This window comes from Apteryx mantelli, chromosome 5, assembly GCF_036417845.1.
Source record: "Apteryx mantelli isolate bAptMan1 chromosome 5, bAptMan1.hap1, whole genome shotgun sequence".
Lineage (NCBI taxonomy): Eukaryota > Metazoa > Chordata > Aves > Apterygiformes > Apterygidae > Apteryx > Apteryx mantelli.
In genome coordinates this window covers 51,503,419-51,520,173 of record NC_089982.1, presented here as the reverse complement: position 1 = coordinate 51,520,173, position 16,755 = coordinate 51,503,419, and the positions used below count along the sequence as shown (strand labels likewise).

The following is a 16,755-nucleotide window of genomic DNA, read 5'->3' as shown; positions in this document are numbered from 1 at the left end:
ACCTTTTGATGCCATTACTGGTGGTAAGTTCTGTCTCACTGTCTACAATGCTTACAGGACCTCAGCCTGAGTTTGTGGGGAACACATGCCTGAGAGATTTTTAGAGTGCTAATGCTTTCTACTGCCTCTGCCAACCTTTCACTGAATATTTGAATTGACATACAAAGTGTACCGACCTATTGCAGAGATGAGAGCGGGAATGCTCTGCAGAGTCTTAATAATTTAGGTTGAAACAGTTTGCTGCCATATGCAAAGTAGGGTACATAATCCTGGTAATAAATAGGTGTGTATGGAAGGTTTGTAGAACACCTGTAGTGTTTAAACTGACTGTGAATAAGCTGTCCTTGGAGTAAAATCACTGATTTGGCTTCTTAATTTTGCAGGTTCTTTTTCAAATACATTACTGCCTCTAGTAGAAGCTCCTACTGTGAAACCAGCAAGTAAGGTTAATGCAAGTCTGACTCTCCCTTCTCATGAAAGTCTGGAAAACTGAGGTCCCCTCCAAATATCTGGGCACTGCTAGCTATCTAAGAAAAATCAATACTTTTCCAGCTAAAGCATGCTCTCATATGTATCCTGTGGTTGATCCATCTGCACTCTATTGCATGCAGGTTGCTCCTCTTATTAAAGGTCTTGGAGGTAGAATTCATTATGAAGGACAGTAACTGTAATGGAGCACATACAGAAATTTGCTTAATGATGAATGTAAATAACCTACCATAAAAACATATTTTTGACTTTATTTTGATGCTACTTTTGGTGAAATGGCAAGGGGGTAAATAACAGGTAACTTTGAACCTATTTTTTAAAAAAATCATTAGTCCATTAACTACTTGGTTAATCTCTGTCATCTTATGAATGTTGCGTTGAATACAAAGGGAAAATATTTGCTTGGTTCTAGTCAGTCAAACTCTCAATTTACCCTAGTGCTCAGCACCAAGAATGTTTGTAATAAACGGCAGGGGAGGCTGCTGTTTGCATGAGTGTGTGTAGTAATAAAGCTTGTCTTCAAGCTTCTTCCATACTCTGACTATATTAAGTAGAGCAAGTCAAAAATGTTTTCAGACACAATCTATTTGGAAACTGCTAGGACTTTTTCAAAGTGAAACAATGATAGGCCAAATGCTCTGATTCAAAGCTGGCCAAACAAGGTAACATACCACCTTGTTTTTCAACAGCCTTTCAGAAAATCTGCTAAGAAAGAAGGCAGCTAGCATTCCAGGGTTTGTACCCTGGGCTACCAGCACAGCTGGTATTTCAAAGGTGTTCAGACTCCTGGTCACAGAGCAGGAGGCAGAAAGATCCTGAAAGTTAACCATGAGCTGGATGCCTTTGATCTGATATTTCTATATGGTATTTAGGAATTTTCAATATTTTAACTTAAGAATTTAGCTGCCATGCTATATTTCAGTATTTCTGGATGTACTTCCAAAAAGTAAAACCTCCCCTTTTCCTTTACTCCCCCAGTTTTTTCCAGAATTATACATGAAAAGAAAATTTTAACTTCTGACAATCTCTAGCTATAGGTATTACGATTATTAACAATAAAGAACTTAGTTCTTTCCGTGAGGTGCGAGCAGATAATAGCATGTTACTGCTCATTTAGGCTTTGATTCACAAGGTACTTGCTCACATTTACTTAGCTGGATGTTGGAGCTCTTGCCTTAGGTCTCTAGGTGATCTAAGGTCTCATCAGTAATGAAATTAAACATCTAGCAGTACAGATATGTAGCTTGCATTCATGAATATACTGGGGGTGGCAGAAATTTTCATGACTTCTCACTAACCCTTTTAATGGCTCCATATAAATGTGGAACAGAAGGGGTGACAGAATGGCTCCCTGCAGTTACCCCACAGTTCAGGACTTTTCGGGAACAGAAGAAGTAATCGCAAGTAGCTATCACAGTCTCTTTCAAGAAAATAGAACTGGTGTCAGTGAGATTCCCCCAGAGGTCTTCAGTGATCTCTCACAGTGCAAAGTATCACTGAGCTGAGGTAATCTCTTTGTGGTGTTTTTAAGAAATAGGGAGTTATCAAGAAATAACATAGCAATACATCTTAGGCGTTTAGAGAAACTATAGCAGTGGTAACTGCAACTGTATTCATCTGAACAGACCCATTTTTGCACATTAGCACAATCATTTGTTTCCTACTCCATTACTTCTGCCAGCTGAAGCCAGCTATTGAAGCCCTGAAGATTACCCCTGGATCTTCCTCTGTGAAAGTCAGGCAGGCTACTGTAGTCAACAAACTCAGCGTTCCTTTCCCTCATCATCTAAGGGCAGGTATGAGCTTGGCAGAAAGACTACCTGACCCAGATGACTGAAGAGCAATCTCTGATCTTGCAAACTGCTGGGTGCCAGTAACACTTTGTGACTGCGCTATAGTCATGGGCATTCCTTCCCCTATGGTGTTAGCTACCTAAAGTCAACTATCCTGTTTAAACTGGTCATTAAGCACTCCTTTTGGTCAGTAGAGACTTACCTGGGAAATTCATTTCAGCTGTCTTTGTAGATGGCTCTAATACAGATCCCTAAGTCAGTCACGCAGAACAGTTTTCAGGAAGTAGGCCCAGAAGTACAAAGCAAACAACATTTGTTTTCCCAGTTTCTTGAAGTAAGAATCTTGAAGGTTGCTTGAAATGCTGTTGAGTAAAATGCTTTCAGACATATGGCTGTTGAGTTCACTGCATTTCTTTGTGTCCTACTGGCTAGTATCATTAAGTATTTGAATACTACTGTAGCTCTTTACCAGCAGAGAATTCCAGATCATTTTAGATGAGCTCCAGCAGTTTGTCAAAATGCCAGGCTGCCTGTTTGGGTGGGTACAATTGATGTTGCCATATATATGTGCATACTTTTCAGTTATGCAAGACTAATTTGTTCTTTTGCAAAATGAGATGAAGTAGAAATGGTAGTGGTTTGTATACAATCCCTCTCTGAGTGTCAGCAATACAGGGTAAGCTGTCCAGATAGAACAGCTTCTGTGGAGGACCAAGTTGTACTAAAACCAAGTGTTGTCTGTTAAGACTTGAGTAAGAGTTAAGCACACTATGTAAATACGTTGAAGCCACCTTCTAGAAATTATTTTGGCAGTGCAGTGTTCCAAGAATTCTGTACTTGGCTCTTTTCTGAGAGTAAATGTAATGTATTTTACAGCTTGTTTTTGTGGTATCATCAGTGATTCAGTTCTAAGCTAAAGGAAGGTGTGAAAATGGTGTCTCCTCTAGCAACCTGAAAGCATTCCAGAAAGGAATTAAGAGGCTTTAAGAATAATCTGTAGCTGTTAAGCAAATTTAAAGTTACAGTCCAAGATAATTTATCAGAACCAAACAAAATAGCATGCATTTGCTTTGGTCTTTAAACAGTCTCTTGAAAATTCTCAGAAGTGATTTACTGGCAGCTACAGCATAAATAGGACATAATAAAACTTTATTTACCACTCATATCTATTTCTGTAGTTCTTAGATAGTAGTTTTTTTAACATGGATCCTTTCGGTCCCCAGACTGATTTTGAGTAACAGTAGAGTTCAGATACTTCCAATTCATGATTGATTTATCACTAAGCAGTATTTGTTTTCCAAGCAGCAGAGAATCTGGCTTGATTGTCAATATGAGAGAGTACAGTAAGTCACATATTACTTCAGAGGTACAGTCAGTTCAGGATTCCTCTTGAGTTCAGTTGGAGTTCTGCATTGGTATTTTATTACTGTTTGTTTGTTTTAAATGTTAGTATCTTGAGTCTCCTGTTACAATCATCAAAATGATAAAAATGGATTAAAGAAAAGCTTTATTACTTCAAAAGTTCTAATTATCCATTTGTTTTATTTTGAACTTGATAAGGGAACAGCACAGGGAGAGGAAGACCTTTTTTACCACTCAATTTTTTGGCCTTCAGTGTGTCTGCCCACTCAGTAAGGCAAACTAGAGCAGCCAGTGTGTGTGCAACACACAGCCAGGGGTGGCTAGTGTGCCGCACACGGTCTGTGGCATGTTTAGCAGTGGTATGCTTTGGAAACCTTTTGTGCATGTATCATCCTTCCCTCCCACCTCTCTTTATGCTCCTGCAGTATCTCAAAGAGGTTGAATAGAAGAGAGATTAAAGTGTTTGATCCTAAGATAAAGTTGTAACATAACCTGGCAGTAGAAGGGAAAATACTTTCTAGTTTGTCCTGTGATACACCTCAGCAGGTAAGAGCAGCTTTTTAGTACAGGATGTCCTGTTTTCTCCACAGTTGTAGTTTGTTTTGTTTCTGTTTGTTTTGTAAATACTGTGTAGAGTTGGGATACCTAAATAAAGAGATTCAAGTTATGTATGCTTTTTAGGTTAATGTAATTTTCGTTTATTTTGATGCAAGTTATTAGCCTTCAAAAAGCATGAAGATGGATTTGGAAGCCAAGTGTAGTGACTTGATTCCTCATCTATTAAATCCATTGGAGCTTCTGAAATGGTTTCCCGCGGGTACCGGAAGAGGCCCTGGTTCTGGACTTAGCAATATAGCCAGCAACAGTCAGATTCTCAGTGTTTGCAGAAACATGTTAAACTACTGGATGAAAATAACCATATCTCTTTCCTATAACCTTTGAAAAAAGCTAAAACTATGGCTGTTTGAAAAATATCAGAGGCTTGCTCTTTATATCTTTGTTTGTATAAAAGAGTGAATAAAGCCTATAAGGAGCCTTTAAAAATACTTCCAAATTCCTGTACCAGAGTTCGTTCTAGTTCATAGTTTCACGACCAAAAATCAATCACTGTTTTTAATCCCTGAGTGAATGTTTATAGCAGAGATATTAAACACTTGAAAATAGAGTTGCTTATAATGGAAGAGACAGCTCATTTTTAACTTTGGAGGAACAAGTGGTGCCAATTTAATTAAAGCTGTGTTAAAATAGGACTGTCATTTGTATGACATTGATTCTCCACTCCTCTGAAAAATCCTGCTGCCGTTTTGTACCACATACTCTTGTCTTGTGCAAATTAATAGATCATTTTATTTTCTGCAGGAAATCTGAAGACTTTTATAGCAAATCCTCCAGGGTCAAAATGAATACAGGTATGCTGCTTCTGTGAGATTTTTCTTTATTCTTATATGCTGTTGAATAAGCAGAGAAGGTCCCAAATTTATGTGAATGTTCACGAACAAATTATACATAGTTGGTGATGAAGTTAAATTAATAAGGTGTTTTAACAATATGTCTGGCTATGTGCTTTTGTGTGCCCCATATATAAAATTTACATACATGTTTTTATATGTATGGATATATATGGTTATATAAAATATACATGCATGTTTAGTTTTCTGTGTTTAAGTTATAAATTATGTGTATAAGTTTTGTATGTGTATGGTTTATGTAAAAATATGTTGTGCAATGACATGAAAGCTATGGAAAAGTGATGTTAAAACATCAGATTTTCTTAAGAAAAAGCCCATGTGCTTTGAAATGCTTTATTTCCATTCTCCACTATCACTAAATTAAAGGGCGTGCAAGTACCTGGCCTATATTATTAGCTACATTTGCATAATCAGAAGAGGATAACTGTTTAATATTTATGGAATTTGTATTTTCACTCAGATTGCTGTGATAAAGTATCGTAGTATTGACCAGAGGAGGTCCTGTAAACTATAGAAAGTCATCTAAACGGTCTATGACAATGTACTAGTATTTGATCCTGAATCACTGAAGTCAATAAACAGTGCAGCTGTCTTTGCTGAAAGTGGGAACAGGCATTTAGAGAGCAGCCTCATGGAATCCTGGCCTCATTCCTGTCTCGTGCAAATTCACAGTTACAGTCAATGCTCCCTTCTTCATAGGTGAACCATCCAGTTTGCATATTAGCTGTGGCACACGAAGAGAAATACATACTCTCCAAGCTAATAGACTTTATTACTGACCCCAGTGCTGCTCCAGTACGAGTGTTACTGCTTCCATGACAACTTGAAAAAAGCAAAATATGTTTTTCAGGGCCTGAACTAGCTGTGAAGCCAGTTCTGGTATTTCAGCAGCATGCTTTCAATTCCAGGAGTCAGGTCTCCCATGGAAGAGTTTGCTATTATCTAGACTTCTGTATTAATCAGGCTTCCTGGCTTCCCGTTGTCTTAGATAATGGCTGGAATTCAGTAGGACCAGGATCTCATACAGATTTCTTATACTAAGTTAAAATATATATTGGCTCGTTTGAAACTGCTGCATTTGTAAATACAATGATAAGCAGGGTAAGCAAGGTGTCTCAGTTGAGTTTGGTTTTTTTCCACAGTTTTGGTGGTTCTCCTGTCTCACTGGGGTGAAGGGGAAGGAGTCGCACAAAGTTTTGATAAGAATTACATTTACTGAAATACTATTCAAAATCTTCTCTATTGTATTTTTAGTGAAGACTTCTTTCATAAACGTCAGTCTGAGTAATGTAGTAGTGAAAGACTCCTTACTTAGTAGAACTGTAATTTCAGAAGTAACTCGGCAAATCATCACACATTTGACTATAATTAGATTGTGCATTGCAATCTTATGAGTGAGTTAAAATATGATAGATGTCATTTTATAGCTTGTACTTTGAAAAATGCAGATTCAGCATCAGCAGTTTAAATTACCAGTTTGTGTACTGCAGCTCTGAAGCATGACTTTATTGTTCCACATTGTACTGAGATTTCTCATGTAAGGTAGAAATTCTCAAGAGAAGGAGATGCAAGTTTTAAGTCAACTATATGTCTGAATGACTTTTGTTGTGGACTGAGTCTTCTGATCACACAAGAGACTTGAAAACCCAGCTGAAGACCTGAACGCACCTGAAATGTTCTACAGTTACCAAAAGATACCATGATTATAAGCTGAATGTGAATCTACTGTGCACTTACACATCCAAAAACACTGTTTTCTTCTTGTGTACACTTGATATTGACATGCCAGCTATGCTAAAAGCAGGTATTGACCAAAAATGCAGTATTTCACATCAGTTCTATGGGTGTAGATTGCTTCCTGACTGTAAAAAATGCAGGAAATAGAGCATAAAGTGTACATCTTGCACCGATCTGTTGATGAAGTATCAGTTTACTAAGGAAGAAAATGACTGAGATGAAGGCTGTTTTGAGTATTGTTCTGGTCTAGTTGGCTCTTCTCTTTTTCTACAATGTGTTGTCTTTGAACGTAAAATGAATGCAGCAGTCCTTTTAAATTTGGGGATGTTTTGCTGCTTTATAATACGAATTTGTTAGTGACAATTGAATTTTGTCAGATACTATTGATTTGCCAGGTGTGTTGCGAATTATTTTTACAGATCACAGAATCACAGAATTGCTGAGGTTGGAAGGGACCTCTGGAGATCATCTAGTCCAACCCCCCTGCTCAAGCAGGATCACCTAGAGCACATTGCACAGGATTGCATCCAGGTGTGTTTTGAATATCTCCAGAGAAGGAGACTCCACCACCTCTCGGGGCAACCTGTTCCAGTGCTCTGTCACACTCGCAGTGAAAAAGTTTTTCCTCATGTTCAGATGGAAGTGTCTGTGTTTCAGTTTGTGCCCGTTGCCTCGTGTCCTGTCGCTCGGCACCACTGAAGAGAGTCTGGTCCCATCCTCTCGACACCCTCCCTTCAGATACTTGTACACGTTGATAAGATCTCCTCTCAGCCTTCTCTTCTCCAGGCTAAACAGGCCCAGCTCTCTCAGCCTTTCCTCATAAGAGAGATGCTCCAGTCCCCTAATCATCTTTGTAGCCCTTTGCTGGACTTGCTCCAGTAGTGCCACATCCCTCTTGTACTGGGGAGCCCAGAACTGGACGCAGTACTCCAGATGTGGCCTCCCCAGGGCTGAATAGAGGGGGAGAATCACCTCCCTCCACCTGCTGGCAACACTCTTCCTGATGCACCCCAGGATACCATTGGTGGTCTTGGCCACAAGGGCACATTGCTGCCTCATGCTTAACTTGGTGTCCACCAGCACTCCCAGGTCCTTCTCCGCAGAGCTGCTTTCCAGCAGGTCAACCCCCAACCTGTACTGGTGCATGGGGTTATTTCTCCCTAGGTGCAGGACCCTGCACTTGCCTTTGTTGAACTTCATGAGGTTCCTCTCCGCCCACCTCTCCAGCCTGTCCAGGTCTCTCTGAATGGCAGCACAGTCCTCTGGTGTATCGGCCACTCCTCCCCGTTTTGTATCGTCAGCAAACTTGCTGAGGGTGCACTCTGTCCCTTCATCCAGGTCATTGATGAAGAAGTTGAACAAGACTGGACCCAGTACTGACCCCTGGGGGACACCGCTAGCTACAGGCCTCCAAGTAGACTCTGCGCCGCTGATCACAACTCTCTGAGCTCTGCCATTCAGCCAGTTCTCAATCCACCTCACTGTCCACTCATCTAACCCACACTTCTTGAGCTTGTCTATGAGGATGTTATGGGAGACAGTGTCAAAAGCCTTGCTGAAGTCAAGGTAGACAACATCCACTGCTCTCCCCTCATCTACCCAGCCAGTCATTCCATCATAGAAGGCTATCAGATTGGTTAGGCATGATTTCCCCTTGGTGAAGCCATGCTGACTACTCCTGATCACCTTCTTGTCCTCCAGGACGAGCTGCTCCATCACCTTTGCAGGGATGCAGGTGAGGCTGACTGGCCTGTAGTTCCCTGGGTCCTCCTTCTTGTCCTTTTTGAAAACTGGGGTGACATTGGCTTTCTTCCAGTCTTCAGGCACCTCTCCAGTTCTCCATGACTTCTCAAAGATGATGGAGAGTGACTTAGCAATAACGTCCACCAGCTCCCTCAGCACTCGTGGGTGCATCCCATCAGGGCCCATGGATTTGTGGGTGTCAAGTTTGCTTAAATGATCTCTAACCCGATCCTCCTTGACCAAGGAAAAGTCTTCCTTTCTCCAGACTTTCTCTCTTGCCTCCAGGATCAGGGGTTCCTGAGGGCTGGCCTGAGCAGTAAAGACTGAAGCAAAGAAGGCATTCAGTAACTCTGCCTTCTCTGCATCCTTCGTCACCAGGGCACCCACCCCATTCAGCAAAGGGCCCACATTCTCCCTAGTCTTCCTCTTGCTACTGATGTATTTGAAGAAGCCCTTCTTGCTGTCCTTGACATCTCTCGCCAGATTTAATTCCACACGGGCCTTAGCCTTCCTCGTCGCATCCCTGCATACTCTGACAACGTTCCTATATTCCTCCCAAGTGGCCTGTCCCCCTTTCCACTTTCTGTAGACTTCCTCCTTCTGGTTGAGTTTTGCCAGGAGCTCCTTGCTCATCCATGCAGGTCTCCTGCCTCCTTTGCTTGACTTCCTACTCATAGGGATGCACCGCTCTTGAGCCTGGAGGAAGCGATGTTTGAATATTAACCAGCTCTCTTGAACGCCCCTTCCTTCTAGGGCCCTAACCCATGGGATTCCTCCAAGTAGGTCCCTGAAGAGGCCAAAGTTTGCTCTCCTGAAGTCCAGGGTTGCAATCCTACTTGGTGCCCTGCTGCCTCCTCGCAGGATCCTGAACTCCACCATCTCATGGTCACTGCAGCCAAGGTTGCTCCCAGCCTTCACGTCTGCAACCAGTCCTTCTTTGTTTGTTAGTACGAGGTCCAGCAGCACACCTCTCCTTGTTGGCTCCTCCACCACCTGTGTCAAGAAGTTGTCACCAATGCTCTGCAGGAACCTCCGGGACTGCTTGTGCCTAGCTGTGTTGTCTTTCCAGCAGATATCGGGGTGGTTGAAGTTCCCCATGAGAACCAGGGCCTGGGATCGTGAGGCTACTTCCAGCTGTCTGCAGAAGGCCTCATCCACTTCCTCTTCCTGATCAGGTGGCCTGTAGTAAGCACCCACAACCGTGTCACCCACGCTAGCCTGCCCTTTAATCCTTACCCATAAGCTCTCGACTCGCTCTTCATCCACCCCTAGGCACAGCTCAATACATTCCAGTTGCTCTCTCACATAAAGAGCAGCTCCACCACCTCGCTTGCCTGGCCTGTCTTTCCTAAAAAGCACGTAGCCATCCATGACAGCGCTCCAGTCATGCGAGCTATCCCACCATGTCTCTGTAATGGCAATGAGATCATGGCCCTGCGACCGCACACACATCTCTAGTTCTTCCTGTTTGTTCCCCAAGCTGCGTGCATTAGTGTACAGGCATTTCAGGGAGGTGATCGAGCATGCAGGTTTCCCAGGAGGGGTAAAAGAGGGTCCTCCATAGCCACATCCCATGCGCACTTCCCTGGCTGCATTCACCTGCTGGAGGCATCCTGACTTGAGCTGTCTTTTGCCAACTACCCTGTCACTATAACTCTCCCCTTCCCCCATCTTTCCTATTTTAAAGCCCTCCTTACCAGGTTGGCCAACCTGTTGGCAAAGACCCGCGTGCCCCGCCTCGTGAGGTGGATCCTATCCCTCGCCATCAGTTGTCGATCTTCAAACAGGGTCCCATGGTCGTAGAAACCAAACCCCTGTTGCCAACACCAGCGGTGCAGCCAGTCGTTAATTTGGAAAGTCCGTCTCCTCCTCCTCTCATCCATCCCCCTCACTGATAGGATTGAGGAGAAGATGACCTGGACTCCCAGACCCTTGACCACCATCCCTAGAGCTCTGAAATCCTGCTTGATGGTCTCCAGTTTGCCCTTGGTGTCATTGGCGCCCACATGGAAGAGCAGCAGTGGGTAATAGTCCGAAGCATGGACGAGCCTAGGCAGTCTTTGCATGACATCTCTCACACAAGCCCCCGGCAGGCCACAAACCTCTCTAGACATGAGGTCTGGTCGGCAGATAGATGCCTCCGTCCCCTGCAGCAGGGAGTCCCCCACAACAATCACCTGCTGCTTTTTCCAGGCGTTCTGGCAGGGCACAGGGTCTGTTGTCCCAGGTACTTCCCTTGCAGCCATGCCCATCTCCTCCTCATCCTGAAGGGCACTAAACCTGTTCTTCAGCTTCAGGTCTTCAGGAGGAGTAGGAGCCTTTCTCCTCCCACGAGCAGTGACCAGTTTCCAGTCTTCTTCTATGATGTTATGATGTACCGTTTCACACGGCACAGAGCTCTCTGGCAACTCCACTGCTGCAGGGGGTTGGGACTCCCGAAGCTGCACAGTCTCCGAGAATACCCTGTCTATCTCTTGCTCCGCTTCCCGGATGCTGCGCAGCCTACTGACCTCCTCCCGTAACTCCCTTACCTGACGACACAGCTCGTCAACAGCAGCACACCTCCTGCAGGAGAGCTGGCTGCCAGCCCAGGCCTCCCGGAGAGGCCCCAAGCACTCCCTGCAGCCTGAGACCTGTAGAGCTGCATCCACTGTCAGAGGGTCGGTCTGGGTCCCAGCCTCTGACACAGCAACTCCAACAGCCACTGGGGAACGCGCTGTGCGGCGTGTCACGACCATACTTGAGGAAACGTACACCACAGGGAACAGAAACGAAGGTCCCTTCACGCGCCCTTCTGTGCAAACTGCTGCGCAAACTGCTGCCTCTGTTCGCTGCGTGCCTCTGTTCGCTGCGTGCCTCTGTTCGCTGCGCTCTAGGCCTGGCTCTTATATAGGCCTCTCCCTAGCACTGCCTAAGAGGGTGCTTGACCGCCCTAATCAAGGGCCACTGGGATCAAAGGCCCCAACTCCCTCTGGCCGGGGCAACCAAGAGAGCTCGTTAGCAGCAGCCACTCCTAGCTAGAGCTTTTCCCACGAGCTTTTCCCAGGAGAAGTCAAGGCCTCCTGCAGTTGTCCTTGCCTAGCTTCCCCTTTCCTGTTCACAGCAGTCACCTGAGTACTCTAGTTTGATGCCAGTAGCTGTTGAAGGGTCAAAGCTAGTAGACTGGTGCATATGCAGCTTTAAAAAGAAAATGTAAATTTACTGCTTAGAGAGGGCTCCTCTAATCCAGTGTTCCTTGTGGCTGCAGACTTGGCAGTCTGTCTCAGCCAACCCTGCAGGAGATATTTTTGTCTACAGAAAATGTTTTGAAGAGCTTTGGTTTTCATTACTCTACCATATATGGGAGGGATTTTTTAGCATTCAATGTTAATTCTGTACCACATGTTAGGAAGGAAAATTCAACAGCTAAAGGCAACTAAACGTTGGCAAAAGCAAGGAAATAGACATAAGCTAAAGGGGTGGTTTTCAGAAGTACCAAAGGCACTTTGGCTCGTAGTTGCTTTCGGCATTCAAATTGTGTCATAATTTAAAAATAGTAGTCTAATAGAATGTGTTCCTTTTTAAACCCAGACTAAGCAATCATTAGCAGAAGAATATTTAGAAATATATTTAAGGCTTTTCATCTACAAATCTTCAAGCACTTGGCCTATTTCATGAGCATCATTATCTTCATGAGACATTTTGAGAAACTAAGTCAAAGAAAAGTTGAGCTGTCTGTGAAGTTCACTTCAGATTACAGCCCAGGGTAAATGTGCTTAATGCTCATATTATATATATGCATGCAAAGCTGATGTTGGGTGTGAGGTAACTGCATTGAAGAATAATAAATGGATATAAGCTAATATGCAAAAACAGATCCATCCGTAAATATTTTTGGACAGAGTTTTACACAGATAGTGCTTGATAAATGCATCTAATTTTAAAATGATTAAACAAGTCAGCTGTTTGCAGTAAATGTAGCACATAAAGAGCAGCCAAGGGTGAAAAGGTATGGAGTTCTGGAAGGCTGCAGATATTTTATGTTTGTTAAAATTATTAATGTAAGTCATCACATGGACTAATCTGTTATATTTTGTCTGGGAGACAAGAATAGAAATTGTTGGGTCCCTGCAGAGTGCCTGAATTGATTGTGAAGCCATTTTTAGATCACCGTAGCAAATTATATGGGCTTAATTATTCAAGCCTTCTCCTACAAAGCAATGTTTTTAAATCATTATTTGTTGTAATTTAGCAGCATCAAGGAACCAAGTAATACTAGGTTCCCCGGTGTAGTCAGAATGCAAATAGGCAGTAGGATAGAATCTCCTTGTTCTAAAGACCTTGGAATTTAAAATCATGGTGCAGGCAAAAGGGGAAAATGATACCATTCACAAGTACAGTGAACAGTATAATGATCAGCAAACATTATGTTCAGGTACTATTTTCCTTTTGTTTTAGCTGTAAGAGCCTATTTAAAAGGTTCCTACCCGCTGATTGCTCATTCTTACCTCTTCACAGAAGGTCACCATCCTTTCATCTGTGCCAACTCAGTAGTTTATACTACTGCCTTAACTGACTCTCTGAAATGGTGTTTTGTTTTGTTTTAAAAAAAAAAAAAAAAAGCTTCCTAAAAGAAATTGGTGGTTTGAACTGGCTCCATTCTGATTTGGAGCAGGACTTGACCAATAATCAAACCTGTACAAGCACAGAGAAGGAATCTCTGCCACTGCCCCCAAAGATTGGTCATGAAGAGACACAGCTCACTTAGGGTGATGCCATTTGTAGTGGGAGCAGTTGTTGGGATTGTGGATTTGGGTGGAAGGGGTTTAAGCACTTTCAAGCATTTGTGGAGAGTAACAAAATGAATGAAGGAGGATGGAGACAAGGAAGTGAGGAAAGGTAAAGAATGGAGAAAGGCTGAAGAGAAGAGACTGTAGAGGGGAGTCAGCAAAGGGAGAGGAGCCAACAGTGAACTAGTGAAAGGAAGAGAGCATCCAGAGCAAAACTGTGGAGAGTGGTCTGATGCATATGCAAATATGCACATACTCCTAACTGTGGAGCAAGCTGACACCACTTATCTATCTTTTCCTGTCAGCAGATGCTTATTTTATGCTGGCACTTCGCTCCTTTCTGTTCTTTCTCTAAAGGTAAATTTGCTCCACTGATCTAGCATTCAAGAAAGGTAGTGTGTCCCTATATGCTCTTTGCTTTGCAAGGTACTGGCAGAAAGATATATCCCCTAATAATTCTTACCTCCCCTTTCTTCCTTCTCTTTTCCAATACCTGCTAAGTATGCTTATTTGTCTTTCCCTGGTTTGACTGGAGTATATAGGGTTTGCAAAAGGATATGTATCATAGTAGGTCCTGATTTGAGCTGGATGTGCATTTTAAGCAGCTGTTTTGATTGTGAATTATTGCCCAGCTTCATATTCCGTTATTGCATGCAAACCTTAAATGATTCAGATCTCCTTTGTTTAAATGTTAAAACAATGCCTAGGAATACGTTACTCTCATCCCTGAATAATTCGTTATCTATAACAAGAGATGCAAAAAGGATAGAGGCATGGACAGGAGTGTGTGTGTATGTGCATGCACGTGTGCACACACACCATTTTTTTTAATATCTGCAAGCATTTTATATGGATTAAAGTCTTGCAAATCCTCATTTGCTCATAGAATAACAATTGTGCAATACTAATTGTTTATAGTTTGAAAATGAAATGAGAAGATAGTCTTTAATTTGGCCTCCCTTTCTGTCTGTAGTATTAGTATTAAGTATTGTATTATTAGTATTTGCTGGAAATTTGATGGAGCTGTGAAAAAGGAATACAGACTGGAATAAGCCTCTTGAAGTTCAACTGTGTAAGGCCATGCAGAGAAGGGATGCAGTCTGAAAACTGTCAGTTTTGAAGTAGCACACGGATTCTTCTGATCCTCATTCAGACACGATACCCCTTGGCTTAATGGGAGCCTGGCCTGAACAAAGATTGGAAGACAAAGTCCAGATGCTTAAATACTTGCACACACATGCATTTGTATTTTATTAGATATTTTGCACAACTCTGTATGGTGTATTTGTGCAGTTACGTCTCAATTCAATGCTAGTTGACTCCCTTTCATTGTTGTTTGTTCAGATTGTTATTGAGAACGTTATTGCAGGTACAGGCTTGTGTATGGGCTTCTATATATAGGAGTAAATGTTCTATGCGTATACATACAGTCAATTGCAATGTCTGTTTTTGCTCTCCTGTATGAAGCCATGTCAAACACTTTGCTAGATAATGGGTCTACTAAGTATAAAACTCTCTGACTCAGTTATTTACATCAGAAATAATTTAAAGCAGAATTTCTTGAAGTTGTAATGATGGAATATTCGTATTGGGTTCATTCGTCTACAAGATGCCTTCATAAGGTGCACCTGATTTTGGAGAAACATTAGCAACACTGTTTTTCTTCCCTGCCATGATTCTCTGCTTACTGCTCCTTTCCTCCCACCTCGGTTTCTCTATTCTGAAATTCAGGAAGGCAGTTCTTGAAAAATGCAAATAAAGTGTAACTTTGACTAAAATGCGTGACAGTATAACAAAATTGTATGTATAGTAGCTTGTATTAATTAAAGTATGCTGTCCACGTCTGGAAATATTTGGGTAAGAAGGAAAACTCAGTATCAACAAATCATCAAATCTCCCTGGAATTACTGCTCTTTTGTGTCAGTAGAGGGAAAAATAAAAGAATGGAAAAGGTGATTTTAATTACTATTGCTATGCTATATTTATGTAAGCAAAATAAAACAAATATACAGATTTGGTGAGAGTTGCCTTTGTTTCACATGTTTCATACCAATAATTAATTCCAGGTAAAGTATTGTTTTAGTGTATTGCTGACAGAAATCACTTGGCCTTTTGTCTCAAGACTAAGAATTGGCAGTGATTTTAGAATCGTTTATGCTTGGGGCAGTGACTCAGATATTTGTCAGCATCAACAACTACTTCATGCACATCCCACAAGAACTGTGGCCATGTGCCCTGCTATTTCAGGGGAGTGCTGGAATGAGCAAGAGATCCGAGGAGCTGACTCCTCTTGGAGATGTGGGTTAAATATGTCTCTGTGGCTCAAATTACTGCTATGATAGGTAATACTTTCCACTAATAGTAACAAGCCTCCCTTAAGTATAATTTTATAAAATGTCATTTTCCTAAAACTGTGTTCCATAGGACACAGATCTAAAAACTGTAAGGGCCACTGTGATGGTTGTAGTTCTCCTTGACTTAAGTGGTGGCCTACATGAAATCTCAGTAATATTGAATATGAAAATTAAAATTATGATTCTTATATTGAAGAGCAGAAAAATATTCTAGTTAAATATACTCAGGAAGAATATTAACATACTTTTGCAACTATGGTAGAGTGGAAGCTAAATTGTGGGAAAGCCACCTGCTAATAGTAACGAAGATAAAGTGCCATTAAAGACAGAATGCCAGCTCGAAGTGAAGGAGGAGTGCAGAGTAAATAAAGTAGAGAGACATGCAAGCCCTAGATGCTCTGGAGGAAGTTTCTGCATGTTCCTAGTTATTCACAGTGATTTTAGATTTTGATTTCTAATTTTTCCCTCAGGATATTATTGGGTTCCAGATATACATGTGTTTATTTTCCATTAGATAAAAAAGAGGGGAGGGAGAACAAGGATATTCCACCAAACCAAAAAAGTGCATACCATTCTTAGCAATTTTGTTCCTTGAGTTTAAGGGTCCAAGGAAAGGTACAGAAGCACTCTGTCAGCTAATAAAACATAAGTTTAATTTATGAATGATGTCTTTCTAATGCATACAATGTAATGATTTTCAGGTTATTGATTAATATCACCCTGGAACGTTTAATCCTTCATCTTGATTAGTTGTTTGTTCTGAGTAATTAGCTACAAATAAACAGTCTTGCAGGCACCAGAATGTACATATTTCCCCAGTGGACTAAGTATCAAATATTTGCTTTCCTTACTTATTTTCTGTGGGGTTTATTGCATTTAAAGCTTGTGAAAGTTTATGGATTCTGTTAATCTGTGAATTTTGCAAATTTACATGCACCTGCAGCAGTTCCCTAGCTGCATGTTTATTTTCATATATGTTTGGCATATCTCACACTGGGTGATATGTTGCATGGGCTTGCTCCCTTTGTCCGGGGCTGGT

The 16,755-nt window shown here is 41.9% G+C and overlaps 1 protein-coding gene and 1 long non-coding RNA gene across 2 annotated transcripts in view; one reads left to right on the top strand and one right to left on the bottom strand.

Moving 5' to 3' along the window:
- LOC106484040 (uncharacterized) overlaps window positions 1-16,755 on the bottom strand; it is a 155,827-nt gene that overhangs the window by 2,251 nt on the left and 136,821 nt on the right. The gene's annotated exons all lie outside the window — the stretch shown is intronic.
- SORBS2 (sorbin and SH3 domain containing 2) overlaps window positions 1-16,755 on the top strand; it is a 168,039-nt gene that overhangs the window by 70,322 nt on the left and 80,962 nt on the right. The window contains exon 3 of the mRNA XM_067297978.1: window positions 5,004-5,053. Coding sequence (XP_067154079.1) covers window positions 5,044-5,053 — 10 coding nt within the window. The 5' untranslated portion in view covers window positions 5,004-5,043. The remainder of the gene's footprint in view (window positions 1-5,003; window positions 5,054-16,755) is intronic.